The sequence below is a fragment of the Lepidochelys kempii genome, chromosome 2, assembly GCF_965140265.1.
Source record: "Lepidochelys kempii isolate rLepKem1 chromosome 2, rLepKem1.hap2, whole genome shotgun sequence".
NCBI classification, from domain to species: Eukaryota; Metazoa; Chordata; order Testudines; family Cheloniidae; genus Lepidochelys; species Lepidochelys kempii.
In genome coordinates, this window is record NC_133257.1 from 39,959,531 (window position 1) to 39,974,588 (window position 15,058).

General features: G+C 41.7%; 1 protein-coding gene across 13 annotated transcripts in view; it reads right to left on the reverse strand.

Moving 5' to 3' along the window:
- VPS13B (vacuolar protein sorting 13 homolog B) overlaps nucleotides 1–15,058 on the reverse strand; it is a 921,287-nt gene that overhangs the window by 442,021 nt on the left and 464,208 nt on the right. For 11 of the 13 annotated variants that reach the window (XM_073330462.1, XM_073330464.1, XM_073330466.1 and 8 more), the window contains exon 21: nucleotides 10,097–10,244. In XM_073330462.1, the coding sequence (XP_073186563.1) occupies nucleotides 10,097–10,244 (148 nt within the window). Of the gene's footprint in view, nucleotides 1–10,096; nucleotides 10,245–11,903; nucleotides 11,928–15,058 lie in introns of those variants that run through there. The other 2 variants (XM_073330465.1, XM_073330475.1) reach the window with 2 other exon arrangements.

A 15,058-nucleotide genomic window follows, 5' to 3' on the forward strand; every position in this document is an offset into this window, starting at 1 on the left:
AGTTCAGAAACTCTTCTGCCAGACATGTTGGCAATTAAAAAAAAAAAACACCTTCCAAGAGAGGTATAGTAAGGAGCACATTGCTAAAGGCTTAAATGGTGGTCCCATAAGTTTGACAAGACCAGGTTCAAGTCCCAAGGAGGAACAGGCTTCCTTACTTCAGGGTACAACCTTTCTAGGCCTTTGAGGAATCTGACTGCCATGGCATTTGAAAAAACAGAGTTATTGTCCACTTGAGGGTGGAAAGCGCATATTGCTGACAGGTGGACCTGATAGAGGGTCCTGGTAAGCCTTGCAGTTTCAGGTGCAACAAATACTTGAGTATATTTTGGATGGATGAATGCATAGGCGAGACTCTAGTTTGGGAAACCCAGAACAAGAACCGCTTCCATTTTCATGGGCAGGCAGTCCTGGTGGAGGGCTTTCTACTACTTAATAAGACCTGGTGAGCTTGCTTTGAGCAAGCCTGTTCGCTGGGATTTAGCCATGGAGCTTCCAGACTGTTAAATGACGGGAACTCAGGTTTGTGTGGAGCAGCCAATCATGGTCCTGAGAGATCAGATCCAGGTGCAATGGGAGCAAGATTGGAGTCACCACTGAGAGGTCTAAGTGGAGAACCAATGTTGGTGGGGCTATAAATATAACCCACTTGATCTTTAGTGGCACTCTGTGTAGGAGTGGGATTGGGGGAAGAGCATAATAAAACTGTCCCATCCAGGATAGCAGGAAGGCATTCATAATAGAACCTGGACTGCAGCCTTGAAGGGAGCAGAATTGGTTACACTGTCTGTTGTCCTTGTTCACAAACAGGTCTATTTGGGGAGTCTCCCATTGCTGGAAAATGCCTCTAGCTACATCTGGGCAAAGAGACCACTTGTGACTGGAGGAAGACCTGCTCATGTGATCTGCCAGTTCATTCTACACCCCCAGAAGTTAAGAGGCCTTGAGGTTGATTGAATGGGCTATACAAAATTCCCACAGGTGAACTGCTTCCTGACAAAGGAGGGAAGAGTGAGCTCTCTCCTTGCCTATGGGGATATGATAGAGGTACATAAAATCATGAGTGGTGTGGAGAAAGTGAATGAGGAAAAGTACTTACTTGTTCCCATAATATAAGAACGAGGGGCCACCAAATGAAATTAACGGCAGCAGGTTTAAAACAAATAAAAGGAAGTCCTTCTTCACACAGCACACAGTCAACCTGTGGAACTCCTTGCCTGAGGAGGTTGTGAAGGCTAGGACTATAACAGGGTTTAAAAGAGAACTAGATAAATTCATGGAAGTTAAGTCCATTAATGGCTATTAGCCAGGATGGGTAAGGAATGGCATCCCTAGCCTCTGTTTGTCAGAGGGTGGAGATGGATGGCAGGAGAGAGATCACTTGATCATTACCTATTAGCTTCACTCCCTCTGGGGCACCTGGCATTGGCGACTGTCGGCAGACAGGATACTGGGCTGGATGGAATCATAGAATATCAGGGTTGGAAGGGACCTCAGGAGGTCATCTAGTCCAACCCCCTGCTCAAAAGCAGGACCAATCCCCAATTAAATCATCCCAGCCAGACCTTTGGTCTGACCTATTACAGCCACTCTTATGTTCTTATGTAGGTAGAACATGGCTCCAATGTTGTCTGTAAGAACAAATAAGCTTCCGCCCCAATATAAGGCAGGAATATCTGACAGGCAAGACAAACCGCCCTGAGTCTCTGACATTGATATGAAGAGAGAGATTTCTCCAGAGACCAAAGATGCTGAGTTCAGATGAGCCCCAGGTGATCTCCCCAAGCTAATGCGTCTGAGACCAGAGTCAATGAAGGTTGAGGGCGGATAAAGGGGAATGCCTGCACAAACATTGAGAGGATCCAACCACCAATTCAAAGAGATGTGAACCTGTGAGCGTACTGTGAGCACAGTGTCCAGATGGAGACAGCTTGATGAGTATATTGAGACCAGCCATGTCTGGAGAGGTCTGAGATTCAGTCTTCTGTGTTGTACCACATATGTGCATGAGGCCATGTGGCCTAGGTGCCTGACACAGTTTCAGGCTATTGTGATTGGATGACCTTTGAGATGTGTCACCAGGGATTGGATTGATTGGAATTGTAACTTGGGAAGGAACACCCTGGTCTAGGTAGAGTTCAATAACGCCCCAAGAAACTCTATCCTCTGTACCAGACAAAGGGTAGACTTGTCTGCATTGATCAGAAGGCCTAGGGCTATGAACATCAACTGGATGATTTGAACTCTGAACACAACCTGAGCCATGGACCAGTCTTTGACTAGCCAGTCATCCAGATAAGGTAGACCAGAACCCTTAATCTCCTCAGGAAAGCTGCCAATACGGCCATACATTTTGTGAATATGCAAGCAGCTGCAGACAGGACGAATGGAAGCACTGACAACTGGTAATGTGAATTCTGGTACAGTAGGAGGAGCATTCCTTACTGATGCCAAAGCCGGTGCTGAGTCTGATTGCCCTGACTCAGATGGAGGTCTCAGTGCCACCTCCATGAGTAGAAACTTTAGCCTGGCCTCCCTACCCTTCTTCATGCGAGACTTAAAGTCCTTGCAGATTTGTCAATGGTCCCCAGTATGAGCTTCCCCAGGCACTTAAAATAACTTGAGTGTGGGTCACTCAGGAACAGCCTTGTTGCAGGAAATGCAGGGGCTTTAAGCCTGGTGACTGAGGCATCCCTAGGCACTGGGAATTGGCCAAAAAAAACTGTTAAACACTGAAATCTAACTACTTAACTAATAACTTCACTAAAACTAACTAACTATTTACAATATACAGAGGAAAGTCCACTGAGAGAACTTGCAAATACAAGAAGAGCCATTCCGGTGACCATCCCAGGAGGTAAGAAGGAACTGAGAGGACACGGGGTTGGCTGGGTGCTTCTTACTGGCACCAGAATTGCACAGCAGTAAAGGGTACTTGAGCCACCCCAATGGGTACCACCAAGGAAAAATTTATGGCAACTGTGGGGCATGCACATATCAAGAGAGGAATGCACATGTGTAATCACTCAAATAAGAACAGGATATTAAACTTCAAAGTGGAGGGTAAGAAAAGAGTTGGAAGACCCAAAACTAGGTGGATAGATGTCATACAAAGAGATCTGATTAGCTGTGGAGTTTCTAAGGAACTGAGTCAAGAAAGACTGGAATGGAGAAAAAGTATTCAAAAAGCCAACCCCATATTAATGGGATTAAGGCTAAAAGAGGAAGGAGAATTATGGCAGCACCCAGAAACCCCAATCAAAATACGAGTCCCATTTTGCTAGGCTCTGAACAAACACATATGAAGACAAGGTCTCTGCCCTAAAGAGCTTACAATATAATGAGATAAGGAGCATATGAAGGGTGGGGTGGAAGAGGAATATAGTCAAATATATACATTTTTATATCTGGTGGTAGGGGTGCCTGTGCAGTGCTGCGCATTTCCCCTTTTTCAGGGGTCTTTAAACAACCCCCCCACCGCCCCCCATAGTCTTTCTCCTTCAATCACAGTCCTTCTTAGTGTCTGGTTTCTTTATTTACAAAGTTCCAAAAATGCAAACAAACAAAAAAAAATGAATTTCCCCAATCACTCACAGAGTCCCCAGAAATATGTCTTACCTCAGTGCCGGGGGAGTGGAAAAAGGTTTCCTCGCAGTGTCTCTATTATCAGCTTGCAGGTGCCCTAACCAAGCTGACTCCCTTGCAGCTTCTCAGAGTCAGTCCCCTCTTTCCAGAGCAGCAATAGCTCTCTTATAAGGAACCAGCTGCTTGAGGTTCCTTCCCTCAACCAGATGTCTCTGGTTGGTTCATTTAGCAAGCCTGCTCCAGGCTTCTAGTCTCCTGCATGCAGTTCTCTCACTCCCTCTGTTTTCTCACAACGTACATATATAATCTTTTAAAAATAATAAATCGATAGAGTGCCAACAGACATCCTGTTTGTCCATCAAACCACCTTTAATTGACTGCTTTCTTATAGGCATCACTGTAGAATGGTCCTGAGGATGAAAGATTTGAAAGAAGCAAAGGGTAGAGATTTTACCTTCCTATTTTATCACTCCCAACTCCCTTTCCTATTTCCCTTTGAAAATCCAGTTTGTAATCCCCCCTTCTGATCTAACACGAATATGGTGTTAATTTCCCCAAAATTTCCTTTTCTGTTTATGAAAAAATAGATGTATTCAGCTTGGGTTCCTGTCACCATTTTACTCTATTTTGTTTTTTGATCAATGGTTCATTACTGAAATTATATTCACAAATATTCACACAATTTCAGTCACAGTCACATATTTATGACAACCGTATAATCAATTTCAGAACACACACTGTGGCTTCATAATTAGTTACAGAACAATCTCTCCTATCAATATTAACCATTAAAAGCACACATGTATTATTAGAATAGCTTAGATGTCTTGTGCAAACAAAAACTCCAATAAACTAAATTCTTGAAGTATCCTTCAAAAGTGGATTTTCTTCAGACAAGAAAGCATACTGAATGAATAATTTGCCCTTTTTAAATTGATTTAATTCTTCAAACACCAGACAGCTAAACAAAAGAGTTTCCTTTATTAGTTTAGTATTCATAGACTCAGATATTAAGGTCAGAAGGGACCATTGTGATCATCTAGTCTGACCCTCCTGCACAATGCAGGCCACAGAATCTCACCCACGCACTCTTGCGATAAACCTCTCACCTATATCTGAGCTATTGAAGTCCTCAAATCACGGTTTAAAGACTTCAAGGAGCAGAGAATCCTCCAGCAAGTGACCCATGCCCCATGCTACAGAGGAAGGTGAAAAAACCCCAGGGCCTCTTCCAATCTGCCCTGGAGGAAAATGCCTTCCTGACCCCAAATATGGCAATCAGTTGAACCCTGAGCATGTGGGCAAGATTCACTAGCCAGATACTCAGGAAAGAATTTTCTGTAGTAATTCAGATCCCACTCCATCTAATATCCCATCACAGGCCATTGGGCCTATTTTACCATGAATAGTTAAAGATCAATTAACTGCCAAAATCATGTTATTTCATCATACCATATTCATTCTATTAGTGTCTATGTGATAAAAGCTTTATAAAAAACATTGAGGTTACAGGGACAAACCATCCCGATGAGTCGAAAGAATAGTAAATATGGCAGGCGACCAACTTGGCTTAATGGTGAAATCCTAGCGGATCTTAAACATAAAAAAGAAGCTTACAAGAAGTGGAAGGTTGGACATATGACCAGGGAAGAGTATAAAAATATTGCTCGGGCATGTAGGAATGTTATCAGGAGGGCCAAATCGCACCTGGAGCTGCAGCTAGCCAGAGATGTCAAGAGTAACAAGAAGGGTTTCTTCAGGTATGTTGGCAACAAGAAGAAAGCCAAGGAATGTGTGGGCCCCTTACTGAATGAGGGAGGCAACCTAGTGACAGAGGATGTGGAAAAAGCTAATGTACTCAATGCTTTTTTTGCCTCTGTTTTCACTAACAAGGTCAGCTCCCAGACTGCTGCGTTGGGCATCACAAAATGCGGAAGAGATGGCCAGCCCTCTGTGGAGATAGAGGCGGTTAGGGACTATTTAGAAAAGCTGGACGTGCACAAGTCCATGGGGCCGGACGAGTTGCATCCGAGAGTGCTGAAGGAATTGGCGGCTGTGATTGCAGAGCCACTGGCCATTATCTTTGAAAACTCGTGGCGAACCGGGGAAGTCCCGGATGACTGGAAAAAGGCTAATGTAGTGCCAATCTTTAAAAAAGGGAAGAAGGAAGATCCTGGGAACTACAGGCCAGTCAGCCTCACCTCAGTCCCTGGAAAAATCATGGAGCAGGTCCTCAAAGAATCAATCCTGAAGCACTTGCATGAGAGGAAAGTGATCAGGAACAGCCAGCATGGATTCACCAAGGGAAGGTCATGCCTGACTAATCTAATCGCCTTTTATGATGAGATTACTGGTTCTGTGGATGAAGGGAAAGCAGTGGATGTATTGTTTCTTGACTTTAGCAAAGCTTTTGACACGGTCTCCCACAGTATTCTTGTCAGCAAGTTAAGGAAGTATGGGCTGGATGAATGCACTATAAGGTGGGTAGAAAGCTGGCTAAATTGTCGGGCTCAACGGGTAGTGATCAATGGCTCCATGTCTAGTTGGCAGCCGGTATCAAGTGGAGTGCCCCAAGGGTCGGTCCTGGGGCCGGTTTTATTCAATATCTTCATAAATGATCTGGAGGATGGTGTGGATTGCACTCTCAGCAAATTTGCGGATGATACTAAACTGGGAGGAGTGGTAGATACGCTGGAGGGGAGGGATAGGATACAGAAGGACCTAGACCAATTGGAAGATTGGGCCAAAAGGAATCTGATGAGGTTCAATAAGGATAAGTGCAGGGTCCTGCACTTAGGACGGAAGAACCCAATGCACAGCTACAGACTAGGGACCGAATGGCTAGGCAGCAGTTCTGCAGAAAAGGACCTAGGGGTGACAGTGGACGAGAAGCTGGATATGAGTCAGCAGTGTGCCCTTGTTGCCAAGAAGGCCAATGGCATTTTGGGATGTATAAGTAGGGGCATAGCGAGCAGATCGAGGGACGTGATCGTTCCCCTCTATTCGACATTGGTGAGGCCTCATCTGGAGTATTGTGTCCAGTTTTGGGCCCCACACTTCAAGAAGGATGTGGATAAATTGGAGAGAGTCCAGCGAAGGGCAACAAAAATGTTTAGGGGACTGGAACACATGAGTTATGAGGAGAGGCTGAGGGAGCTGGGATTGTTTAGCCTGCAGAAGAGAAGAATGAGGGGGGATTTGATAGCTGCTTTCAACTACCTGAAAGGGGGTTCCAAAGAGGATGGCTCTAGATTGTTCTCAATGGTACCAGATGACAGAACGAGGAGTAATGGTCTCAAGTTGCAGTGGGGGAGGTTTAGATTGGATATTAGGAAAAACTTTTTCACTAAGAGGGTGGTGAAACACTGGAATGCGTTACCTAGGGAGGTGGTAGAATCTCCTTCCTTAGAGGTTTTTAAGGTCAGGCTTGACAAAGCCCTGGCTGGGATGATTTAACTGGGAATTGGTCCTGCTTTGAGCAGGGGGTTGGACTAGATGACCTTCTGGGGTCCCTTCCAACCCTGATATTCTATGATTCTATGATTCTATGATTTCAAATCCGATTTTTAATTGCCAATCAAACATTCAAAATCACAAAAAAATCACTAGAAAGTTTTAACTCTGTGTCTTGTAAGTGTGGAATCATGTAATTAGCCACAAGAGAAAATAAATGTTCTGAAGCAAAATTTAATTTATGATGCTGATCTATGCAGAATACTAGAAAATATACATTCTTAGTAATAGTAAATAAAGACCACATATATGTGAAATAATGAAGTGGCCTAAATCTTTGAACAATTTTCAAATGTTTTCACTATCTATGATGTCACAGACATATCTGTAATATCCACTGTAAAGGCATATTTTCTGTCACTGCTCCTTTTCAAATGCATAAATTCAGTAACAAAATAGCAATTAAAAAGCACTAGAATTAGAGTGCCAGATTCTGATTTCAGTTATGTCAGTGAAAATCTTGAGTAATTCTACTGAATAACTGGAAAAATACACACACACAGGCACACAGAGTTATTATATATACTTCCTTCCCACACCAATGTTGATACATAGGGTGGAAACCATCTCTTCCATTCATCTCTGTCATCTGTTGCTGCTTCCATTTGCTCTGTGGTGTTCACTCAACTATTCTGCCTTTCTTGTTAAGGATTCTTTTTAAGGTTTCTCTAAGGCGGGGTCCCCAAACTTTTTCGGTCATGCCCCCACCTTACCTGGGCTGCGCCCCCACTGGGAGCCGGGTCCAGGAGTGGGACCAGAGCTGGAAGCGGGAGCTGGGGACTGCTGTGGGGCCAGAGGTATGGCTGGGAGCAGAGCCACAGCTGGCCCTGGGGCAGGGCTGGAACAAGGCCGGAGCAGAGCAAAGGAGGGGGGAAGCTGACCCAGGCCCTGCCCCCCATATGTTCTTCCGTGTCCCCCTAGGGGAGGCGCGCCCCACAGTTTGGGGACCACTGCTCTAAGCAGGGCCAGCTCTAGGCACCAGCGTTCCAAGCAGATACTTGGGGCAGCAGTCAGAAACGGGCAGCAGAGTTTCCGTGGCAGTGGCAATTCGGCAGCAGCTTCTCTCTCCTGCCATCCGCGGCACCAATTCGGCGGCAACAGGTTTTTTCAGAGCTTGGGGCTGCACAAATGGTAGAGCCAGCCCTGGCTCTAAGGCATCCTCATTTCCTTAAATCAGTTCGTATTCACTTGACACGCTTCATGTGGAAATCTGTGTGTTGTCATCCAAAGTATATGCTCCAAATATCTCCAGCACTCCCTTCTGATTCTGGTGCAAATGAGCTGCTAGTTGGTGATAATTCAGATGATTCCATATTTCCACTGGTCAAGAGGGCTCTTTTTCCCCAAAACTTCATTGAACAATTCTGTCAATTTCATTAGATGCGGGTATCAAGTACTTTTAGCATTGCTGCTGTAATTTGATCATCCTCCACTGCTTTGTTATTTTTCAGCTCTTTGACTGCAGCCTTTGCTTCTGATACCTCTGTTGGATCAATGTTAATGTCAAGTTGATCAGATTCACGTTTCATCAAATCTGGTGCTGTGGTGGGGCTGAGTCTACTGAGCACTTCTTTGAAATGCTTTGAGTATCTGTTTTTCTGTTCTACCTCAGTTGTAAGCATTTTTTCATCTTTGCTTTTTACTGGTCATGTCCTGTTTTGAAATTTTCACACAGATTTTTAGTCACTTGGTAAACAGCTCTGTGGTTTCCTATCACAGCAGCAGCTTCAGCTGCTAGCTCTGCAACATAAGCCCATCTGCTGCACACTGATGTGGCTGCTGGTCCCAAGCCCAGGTAAAGTGGGGAGGACTGAACACAAGGCTAACAATTTGGCTTTGTAGAAACATCTTACTGGCTACAGAAATGGAACCAGGCTACCACTCTGTTAAAAATTAACTCTGCCGACCCCTAATGCTGCATGACAACCCAAAAACTTTGATGCTAGCACAAGAAAACACTTCAGAGTTGGTTACTGGAACATGAGAACAATGTTTCAAATATCACAGATCTCGGCGATCATGAGGGAGATGGACAACTAAAAACTTGAAATCCTGGGTATCAATGAGAGCAGATTGATAGGTGCAGATAACAAGCACTTAAAGCAAAAGAAGAAACATCTCATTTATTCAAGTTGTAGTGACAACAAATCTTCAGAGGGAGTAGTGCTCATTATAACAAATTCTGCAGAAAAATCACTCATCAACTGGGAACCTATTAACCCATGCATCATTTTTGCCAGATTCCAAACCAAATTCCTAAAGATGTCAATCATATAGTGCTGACAGAAGTACATAGTAATGAGGACAACGATAAGTTCTATATGGAATATACACCAGTGTAAATGAAGGCAGAATTTGGCCCTGTGTATTTTATAAGGATTACTACACTTTTTAAATGGATAGAATCAATTAGTTGGCTTGTGTCTTTTTATAATAACTGAAGCACGATATGATGGCACAGAAATGAAGAGATTGTCATGTCTGTTGACAATCAGTAACAGCACACTACAACATAAGCATAGACATTTGTTAACGACCACAAACTACTCCAGCATTTAAGTTTTTGTTAAAGACAGAAAACAAAGTGGTGGCTAATACATTTTCCATAACTAAGTAGAATTGAAAGTACTGCATTGTACTTTATTTAAACATAAGACTTCTTAACATGCCAGAATGAGATTATGTAAGTAGTCCCATTAACAATATATATCAAGACAATCATTAAAATTCTACTGTAAATGCATCTCCTTCACCCAGTTTAGCAAGAGCACTGTCTGAAAGAGCATGGACCTCAATATTAATAGCAAAACAAGTGGCAAATAAAACATGTTTTAGAAATGAAAAACCAGATGATTTTTAATTACATAAATTGTAAATTAAATGAACATTTTAAAACAAACTGTTTAAGTCTGAAAAGTGTGATGCCGCTAAAAATGCTTGTGTGTTATGTGGGGGTGGAAAGACGAAATGGCTAGATTCAATTAAAAAGAGAACGTACCTGTTACAGTTTTTGTTTTGACAGGGCTGCTGGCATACTCAGAAGCTTGATTTGACTGCTGCTTTGCCAAAGGCATGCTTCCAACCGACACCTCATCCTCTTTTTTTCTTGTTAGTGGCATACCAAGAGGAAGAGTTCCTACAGGCTGCTAGAAACAGGAAAAAAGCAAGTTCTACATGGTGACTAATTCAGAGACAATGAACATATATGATAGAACATTACATCATCATAGAAAGTGTATCATAAACTGTTACTTCCCCTCAAAAATCTCCTAGAAAAATAACTTGAAATTATAATTCAAGCACATATAATATAAAAAATTTGCAGACTGAACTCCTTCAGTATGTATGAAATAGATTAAAATCTTGAAATGTTTTTAGAGACAGATTTCTGCATGCAACTCTTTCTTTGTTCCTGAAAATGCTCTGAAATATAAAAACATCAAAGACAGTAAAATTGTAATATTTTATCTGTAAACTAACCAAAACTTAAATAATACATTTGGACAAATGACAATGACCAAAGAAAGACTGAAGTCTGGATGTTTGAGGTTCCCAGAAACTGAAAGATGTTGGTGTGAGATATGAATTCTAAGACATTTTAACAAATAATAATAAATTGTACAGTCCTTTATTTACAAAGCAATTTACAAACTTTGACTAATTAAGCCTCAAAATGTTGGATGAAGTAAACATTATTATTATTTACATAATGCCATGTGTATACCAGGTGCTTTACAGCAAAAAAAAAAAAAAAGGATGAAATCTATAACTTAAATACGAAGGACCACCTTCTTACAGTTACGAATGTTGAATAATATCTTATTTCTTGGGCAGTCCGAGTAAAATCAATGAAGCTACACATGAAGTAAGATATTGCTTAATATGAATAAGGGTATTAGAATCCACTCCTAAAGTAAGTGTTAGTTTCCCATTTTATGGAGTGCAGAAACAGGTCCAGAGAGATTAAATGATTTACCCACGGCCAAACAGTGAGTCAGTGTCAGTGCTGAGATTAGAAAACAGAGTACCTGGCTCTAAGTTATGTCTTCAAGCCATCAAGACACATTTTCTTTTTAATGTACGTTATTCAAAAAATCAAAATGACAGGACTGTGGGTCATTGCTACAAAATTGATCATTAGGCTCTTTAAGTAAACAGCCCCTCAAATTGTCTTAGAAGCTACACCACAGCTGGCAACAGTCGCTGGGAAATAGGAGATTTTTTTTCTCAATGCCTGACCATTAGTAGGAGAGAACGACGACACATTCCCAATGCTGATTTTGCTTTTTTCATTATTTACAGATGATACAGTTTCTCTGAAGACCAGACAGCAAAGTTACACATACTTTAATCAAGTTTTTTGTTGTTGTTTAAATGTGTTGGTATCAGAGTGATAATGTAATTCCTATAGCTGAGGATAAAGAAACCTCACACGTTGCATGAGGAATCTTTGTGGGGAACAGTTTGTGTGAGGCAGGGGTTATGTGCTTGTAAATTTCCCACAGTGGAAAACAGATTATTGAATTAAGCAATGTGCATACACACAAAATATCGTCCATGGATGAGTGACTGCTAAACACCTTTAATTATGCTTAGGAACTCCACTAGGAAAATAAGTTAGTGCAAGAAAAACAAACGACTCATCAGAAAAATCCAGCATCTACTGAGGAAGTAGCATGCTTTAATTATACCCCAAAGAAACCAACCTGAATGTGAGATGGGATGTGAGACAGAAAAGAGCAGCCCCACTGCTGTAGACAAATAGAAGACCCCAGGATATGCCAATCAGACACCAGCCACGCACCAGAAAGCCCTAAAAGTCACTCCCCCTAGCAACGTAAAAGGAATTTTCAGTCAGCATTGAAAAAGCAAGACAAGGGTTATGCCATAAAGTTATTTTCCATACGGAAAGGTAGGTCATAGGAAAATTTGTAAAACACACTTTTGTCAAGACACTTTTAGTAATACTGCATTTCTCTTTTGAAAATTTAGCCACTTATCCTTTTATGACTATTTTATATGGCAAAAATGATTGCACCTTTCCTACTGCCTACTGCTGAGAATCTTTTCCTTCTACAATTTGGCATTTCTGGATATGACATGGCAAAGAGTGCTGGCATGCCAAATTAAAGCAGTGTCTTGGAAAATATGACCAGAGACTATGAGGCACGATGAAAGTACAGGCTGGGAACCGACTAGCTAAGCAGCAGTTCTGCAGAAAAGGACCTGGGGATTACAGTGGATGAGAAGCTGGATATGAGTCAGCAGTGTGCTCTTGTTGCCAAGAAGGCTAACGGCATATTGGGCTGCATTGGTAGGAGCATTGCCAGCAGATCGAGGGAAGTGATTATTCCCCTCTATTCGGCACTGGTGAGGCCACATCTGGAGTACTGCATCCAGTTTTGGGCTCCCCACTACAGAAAGGATGTGGACAAATTGGAGAGTCCAGCAGAGGGCAATGAAAATGATTAGGGGGTTGGGGCACATGACTTACAAGGAGAGGCTGAGGGAACTGGGATTGTTTAGCCTGTAGAAGAGAAGAGTGAGGGGGGGGGGGATTTGATAGCAGCCTTCAACTACCTGAAGGGGGGTTCCAAAGAGGATGGAGCTTGGCTGTTCTCAGTGGTGGAAGATGACAGAACAAGGAGCAATAGTCTCAAGTTGCAGTGGGAGAGGTCTAGGTTGGATATTAGGAAAGACTATTTCACCAGGAGAGTGGTGAAGCACTCGAATGGGTTACCTAGGGAGGTGGTGGAATCTCCATCCTTAGAGGTTTTTAAGGCCCACCTTGACAAAGCCCTGGATGGGATGACTGAGTTGGGGTTGGTCCTGCTTCGAGCAGGGGGTTGGATTAGATGTCCTCCTGAGGTCTCTTCCAACCCTAAACTTCTATGATTCTATGAAAGTGGTATGATGGAAAAAATTGTCTTAAGAGACAAAATCTAGTTCTGAACCATTGTTTCAACAACGTAGAAGTATATGTAACACCATTAGACGTGTAGGGAAAAGCATCAAGACTATAATAGCAAGAGAAAGATGGAAAACATTATGGCCATATATTGAATGCACGAGTACTGGACAATGAAACAGCTGTTTCATCTTTGCTCTCCAAAATCAAGCCTGATGCTGTTGATGATGCCCAATACAGTCTTGTCAGTTTTTTGGCAAAAAACTGCTGGTTATAAGTATGCAGTAGATGAAAGATCAATGTTGAACTGAATAAAAAGGGTTTGTCAAGATATTGGGGTTTAGCCACAAACTTACATGGAAATTATGGCTTGGGAAATAGCAGATGACAACAGTACCACAGCTCTATCAGATGATGAATCTGATGGGAAAGGTAATGATGCACTCAAGTGTTACCATCAGCATTTTATCACATCAAAAATTTAGAGATAAACTCTACTGCACATTTGTTGCTAAACCTAATTGAGAACCAACCTTTTGATTACTAGTAGGTGTTGTTATAGTAAGGGTAAACATACAAAAGACTTAATATAGCTATGAAAAATTATAGCAGCTTTTTACACAAAGCTGTACCATACTAGGGAACACTGCAACAAGAGGCAGTGTACTGAAACAGGACAGATGGCAGGACACCTTGTATGTTACACAGGGAGAAAAAAAACTAATACCACACCAATTTTTCTGCTGATCTTTAAAAAATTTGTCTGGAAATAAATGAACTAAAGTTCAGGGAACCTGAAGTGTATTTATGCTCAGTGAACTAATGTCATAAAAAGGTTTATAGCCTTATTGAATAAGAGAGTTATATTGATGTAATTATAATTATTTTTGATTAATTTTAAATCGTATTTGCCTCCCCTCTAGCTTTTCCTGCTTTTGTCCTGGTTGTAGTAAGACTTCCCTTCCCCAGTCAGTGACGTAATATATAATACTGCTGCACTTTCCTGAAACTACAAATGTTCCGTTGGTTGGAGTACACACTTGCAGAAGTTGCACAAAGCCTGGAGAAAAGCACATGAAGTCCCATACAGCTAGCTTATGAGGAATAAGGGACAACTGTCTGTAGACCACCACCTACGCGGCCAGAGCAGCGATCCTTACAAAGGGCTTCTTAGGGAACTGCTGATGTTATCAGTAGGTATGGGACAGAGAGGTAATTATTCTTGCAAATAGGAAAAAGAGAAGAAGGTGACAAGAAAAGAAAAAGGGGTATAAATGATCCAAGACTGAACTTTTTTTCAGTAAGCCTTTCACATGTTTTAATAAGGAGGTAACTGCATTTCTTTGGGACAGTGAAGATCACAAAACCATTCTCAGTTAAGGGGTTTGGTTGTGACATGTATTAATCCAGAGTCCGATGACCATTAGGAAACATTACATAAATCTCTTTGATAAAGCTTTTCCATCTTAGCCAGAATGATATTCACATCAGACATTCCCTCTCTATCTTATCCAATAAACTACCAATAAACTACCCCAAGCAGAACTTTTTATAACACAAAAAGAGAGAAAAACCATAGACTCCACAAAGTCCACTGGAAACTTCATTATTGCTAATCTAATTAACCTGGAAGGATTTCAGATACTACAGCAAAAATTTCTCTAAGCGTATTTAATAGCTATTGAAACTATAAAAATGGTGCCCATTATACAGTGCTTTTTGAATTGTTTTAAATGCAGAAAAGGTTTCTTCTGGTCATAATTTCTCTTATTTCCTCTCCCCTTTGCAGTAAAAGAGAAAATTCCATATGGTCAATTTAATATACAAATTGTTCAGCAATATCTTTCTAAAATTTTTAATATCATGAATAATTCCTATCTTTTACACCAATGACTTCAGCTAGCTCAACTGGGAACACTAAGGAGGAAGTTCTAAGAAAAATAACTGTCAAGACTAAAATATGTGCAATGCTCGTTTTAGTTTTCAAGACCAATCATCTGTTCGTGACAGGAAAAAAGTAGCCAGCAGTAAGCATCACTTAAATCTAAATGA